Source organism: Dictyostelium purpureum (genome assembly GCF_000190715.1).
Source record: "Dictyostelium purpureum unplaced genomic scaffold DICPUscaffold_747, whole genome shotgun sequence".
NCBI lineage: Eukaryota > Evosea > Eumycetozoa > Dictyosteliales > Dictyosteliaceae > Dictyostelium > Dictyostelium purpureum.
In genome coordinates this window covers 414-5,771 of record NW_003520074.1, presented here as the reverse complement: position 1 = coordinate 5,771, position 5,358 = coordinate 414, and the positions used below count along the sequence as shown (strand labels likewise).

The window sequence follows — 5,358 nt, the reverse complement described above, 5'->3', positions numbered from 1 at the left end:
CATATAATTTCTCAACACAATAGATTCTTTATTATCAAAGTGATTTTTATAAAGTAATTTGATAATAGTATTTAGGTGTGGGAAAGTGGGGTTTAACAATAATTTCTATCAGTTTTTTTTTTTTTTAAAAATTATTTGTTTATTTATAATATACCACATTTCTTAATTTAAAAATAGAAAAACAACCATATTTTACATATATTTTAAAAATATAAATAAATTGTTCAACATTTAATAGATTTTTGAAGAGAAATTAAATTGTTGAACATTTAATAGATTTTTGAAGAGAAATTAAATTGATTAAAAAATAATTTTGGTAATAGTTTGGGTTTCTTTAGGTGATAAAAAACTAAAAGTTGATTAAAAAAAAGCCTTGCCAATTTAGGGTGGAAGATTACGGGGAGTATGGAGGTTTAGAAGTTATTTATTTTAAATGTTCATTTATCGTATAATAAATAGTTGATTAATCATTATATTTTTATGATATTAAATCTTTAATCGAATAGAAAAAGTCTATTTTTAAATATTAATATTTTAATTATTTGGTGCACATTCTTTACAATAATGTAAAATGTATGTAAAAATGAATAAACTTAAATACACAGTGGGTGTGGTTTAGCAGAAAGAAAAAAAAAAGAAAAAAAAATTAAAAAAAAAAATAGAAAAATAATAATAAAAACTAAAAATAGATCAAGAAGATTTAATTACTCATTTTGGTTGTGTACATAAATATAAAATAGTTTCATTAATTGAATATATTAGATAGTTTTTTTTTTTTTTTTTTTTGAAATAAATAGTTTTTTTATTTTTAATTTTCGTTTTATAAAATAAGTATTAAATTTTTTTAATGAAGTTATCTATTGTTGACTGGTGTATATACTAATTTAATATTTCCAGCATCGGTGATTGATATATTCGAGTAATGGTCACACATATTACTATTTTGAGAGGCGGTATATATTTCATTCGAGTTTTTTTTCATTGTAATATTGAAAGAAAGGTTTAAGATATTTTTAATAATTGACATTTTTTAAAAATTATAGTTTTTAAATTTATAGTTTTTGTATTTTTATTTTAATTAATTGCTTTTGATTATAAAATAATAAAAAAAATCAAATCATTTAAATATTTTTTTTTTTTTCTTTAGTTTTTTTAGTTTTTTAATAAAACCCTGATCAAAAATATTTTAATTTAACATGGTCAAGAAAGTTGAGATATTTTGATATTGGTTTGGGAAATTTGGATATTTTTAAATAGTATCCTTATAAATAAAGAGAATGAAAATATTAAAATTATTATTTTCTTTACCACACAATCCACATTTTTTAACCACACACTTAATTTAACACATTTTTTTTATATAAAATTAGCACAGATTTTATTACATATTTTTCTATATAAGTTTATAAACATATCATTTAGTATATGTCATAAAAATATATTGTTTTTTTTAGTTGTTTTATTCAACTGAATTCCTTATGAAATAAGATCTTTTTATCAGATGAATTTTAAAAATTAATTAATACTTTAACAATTTTAAAATAATAAGAAAATGATTTAAATAAAAAAAAAGTAAAAAAATAAGTTTATTAAACCAAAAAAAAACAAGAAAGAGGTTAAAAAAAAAATGAAAGAAAAGTAAAAAATAAAATTTTTTTTTTTTTTTTTTATTTAATTGGGTTAAGATTTCTAAATTAAAAAATTTATATAAATATTTTTTTTCTCCTATATTATTATTATAGTTTATATTGTGGAAAAAGTTGTTAAGATTAAAGTGTTTCATTGTATTTCAAGTGGTGGTTGTCAAAATCTAGCTATTCTTTCTTCTATTTCAATTAACCTCCTAATCATAACTCTTTTCTCATCTTGGGTTGGTAATTGAAATCTAAATCTGTCAAAACTATCCATATTTAAATAAATATTATACCTAGTTTTATTTATTATGTTTATTATTGATATTACAAAAAAAAATTGTTATTGAAATATATAAAAAAGAAAATTTATAAAGTAATTGGAATAAAAAAAAAAAAAATTAGTTTAATATAAAAATTATTTTATTTTTTTGTTTAATTAAAATTAATTAATTATCTCCTATATATTGTATGATTTTATGAATCTATGATATGTATATTAAATTGTAAAAAAAAAAAAACTAAAACAAATTAAACTGAGGCTGCTTTGAGGTATTGTGTAGTTGCAACTGTATATTCTTTTGTAAAAAGTGTTGATGAATTTTTATCTAAATATTGTAAAACCTGATCAAACACCTCCTTTAACTGAGAAACCGTTTTTTCTTCTAAGTTTGAAATTACTAAAAGTGATGGAAGTTTTACTATATATAGATGATTAAAAGGTTAGCTTTGGGTTTTTTTTTTTTATTATTTGCTTTACTTACCAAATAATCTTAATAAATGTTCAGCACCATAAATTTCTGACATTGATTTATTTGGGTTGCTTTTTAACATTTGATCATATTGAGGTCTTTCGAATTTATATAAAAGTAAAGTTCCCAATGCCTTGTTAAAATATTGTCTAATTCCGTTGATGGTCTCTTTATATTCTGCAGTTTTATTATCGCTTTCTTCAATTACACTCAAAAGTATATCTCCAATAGATGGATCTTTAGGTAATTGTATAATCTACAATAAAATAATTGTCTATTAGTATGAAATATAGAAATATAAATGGTGGTGGTGCAATGGTATTATTACTTACTGATTTTTCGTTATTTACAAAGTTCCAATCGTCGACCAACTTTCCTTTTAGTGATGATGGTATTTCAATTTCCATATATTTGTTATTTGCATTTTGTACATATCTTGATTCATTTCTTTTTCTTTTATTTTTTGAAGAGGAAGACGAAGCACGAGAAGAATTGGAAGAATTGGATCTTGGAGATTGATCATCATCGTCATCATTATTTTCATTGTCATGGGAGGTTTGATCATCCTCACCACTTGCGTTGTCTGCATCGTCATCATTATCATTTTCATCATCATCATTATCGTCGTCATCATCATTATTGTTACTATTACCATTTGTAGAGGAAGATGAGGAAGATGATTTACTATTTACAACTGTATTCTGTCTTGATTTTTTTGCTGCATTACCTGTTGTTGATGATGCTTTATTATTTACTTTTCTCTGTAACTCTTTATTTTTTTCTGTAAATTTTAAAATACTGCTTGATTCAACCCATTCATTCCATCTATTAATAAAATAATATAATAATAAAACAATATAAATAAATAAACTCTTTATTATTACTATTATTATTTATTGTTATAAAAGCCATTGCTATTACTACTACTATTATTATTATTATTATTATTACTATTTAATATAAACATTAATATTAATATCTCACTTTTCTTTCCAACCAAGATAATGAATAAAATATAAAGGCCTTTTCTTTGAATCTACTTTATTTTTTGGATCTATCTTTATAACCTATAGATAAATAGATTAATATAATAAATAATAAAAGAAATAGTAGTTAGAAAATGATGGGTTTGGAACTAATCTATTATTATTCATTCAATCTAATGGGTTTTATTTAAATTAAATAAAATTTAAATTTATTAAACTTTGTGCACACATACTTTTGCTTCATAAATTCTATTTTGATGGTGTACTAAAACTTTTTCATTCTCTTCATAGGTTTCATCCATTGTTATTATTGTTTAATTTGTTTTAAAATATACATATAAAAAATAAATAAAAATAAAAAAAAATTAAAATTTTTTTTTTTTTAAATTATTTTTTTTTTAAATTTTTTTTAAATTTTTTCGGGATTTATATAATTATCACATGTTGGATATAAATTAAATTTCATGGGTGGGTTTATTTCATTTTTAGAAAAAAAAAATAATTTATTTAATAATAAATAAATCTAAAAAAAATCAAAATCAAATCAATAAAATATAAAAAAAGGGGGAGGGCATTAATGGGGTTGGTGGGGAAAAAAAAAAAAAAAAAAAAAAAAAAAAGGTTAATTTTCAGATAACCAAATTGTGCAATTTGGAATTTGATCATTGTTATTATTAATTTTATTATTTTAAATATTTTAATATAATCTTAAAACTTTAATAAAAAAAAATTAAAAATAATAAAATGAACCAGTTGGGATTAAAAATAATTTTATTTATTAAATTGTTATATTATTTTTACATTGTTGATAAATTCTATTTGTTTAATTTTAAATTGATAAAAAACAATGTTTGATAAAGAATTTTCAATAAAACAATCATATACCATGGTGTTCTAAGATTGTAAAGTTGAAAATTGATAATCAAAAATTGCTTAATATTTGATACTTTTCTTGTTTCTAATAATTGTACACCACACTCTGTTTTGGATTGATTTTATTGAGTATTTGAAGTTTGTGTATTATTATTATTATTATTTTTATTTTATTATTATAGTTGTTATTGGTGTCGATTTTATATTATTATATAATGACAAAAAAGTGAAAAGTTTAATGTGCTATATTGTATGTTTACCAGTACTTGTCATTACAATGCGCCATTCAATAATTATTGTATGGGTTGTATCTGAATTAAAAATAGAAAAAGTATTAAAATAAAATGATATTGATTTACCAAATTAACTAAAAGAACATGATTCTAAGATATCATGATTAATTGAATCCTGTATAATCGATATGGAAAAACTAATCCAAAGTTTTTTATTTATTAAATATTCCATATTTTATTACTATTATAAAGATTATTTATCTAATATAAAAAAAAAACAATTTATATTAAAGCTATTGGATAAAATAATTTAAAACTATTATTATAATAATAAAATTTAAAAGATTTTTTTTTTTTTTTTTCTATATATGTCAGTGTGTATAAAAATTATATTTACCTTTTAATTTTGAGAATACCTTTCTAAAATTTTTGTATTATCGATTTATTTAGTTGCTATTGTTATTGTTACAAATATTAATATCGCTACTGCTATTATTTTTAAAATTATTTATCTGTTGATAATTATTTTGTGTTAATTGGTCTAAAATTATTTTATATTTTAAATAATTTGATTCTATTTTGTTATAGTCATCCTCTAGCTTTTCAACATATAAATTTAATGCATTGATTGAAGCCATAGTTGAACTAATAGATTTTAATTCGATCTTTGTATTGTCATCCATTATACACAGCATCTATTTTTTAATATAAAAAAATAAAAAAAATTATTGGGGTTCAAAAAATACAATAAAAAAAAAATAAAAAAAATATATAATTTTAATCAAAATTTCGAAAATATTTAAAAAAAAAATTTGTGATTATATGGTTTGTTTGCTTCATTATTTTAAAATAATTTTAAAATAATTTTTTTTTTTAATTTTTC

The 5,358-nt window shown here is 19.7% G+C and overlaps 3 protein-coding genes across 3 annotated transcripts; all 3 read right to left on the bottom strand.

The window, feature by feature from the left end:
* Positions 1-853: 853 nt before the first annotated feature.
* Positions 854-1,027, bottom strand: DICPUDRAFT_160326 (uncharacterized protein; the record flags this gene model as incomplete). The annotated part of the gene is made up of 1 exon (XM_003295099.1): positions 854-1,027. One exon carries the CDS (start codon positions 1,025-1,027, stop codon positions 854-856), a length of 174 nt encoding a protein of 57 aa, XP_003295147.1.
* Positions 1,028-2,034: 1,007 nt separating this feature from the next.
* On the bottom strand, positions 2,035-3,671 carry DICPUDRAFT_59449 (uncharacterized protein; the record flags this gene model as incomplete). The annotated part of the gene is made up of 6 exons (XM_003295098.1): positions 2,035-2,332; positions 2,396-2,639; positions 2,716-2,966; positions 3,111-3,208; positions 3,368-3,450; positions 3,603-3,671. 6 exons carry the CDS (start codon positions 3,669-3,671, stop codon positions 2,163-2,165), a joined length of 915 nt encoding a protein of 304 aa, XP_003295146.1. The 3' UTR covers positions 2,035-2,162.
* A 1,250-nt stretch (positions 3,672-4,921) lies between these two features.
* Positions 4,922-5,158, bottom strand: DICPUDRAFT_160323 (uncharacterized protein; the record flags this gene model as incomplete). Its single annotated transcript, XM_003295097.1, has 1 exon — positions 4,922-5,158. One exon carries the CDS (start codon positions 5,156-5,158, stop codon positions 4,922-4,924), a length of 237 nt encoding a protein of 78 aa, XP_003295145.1.
* Between the last annotated feature and the right edge of the window lie 200 nt (positions 5,159-5,358).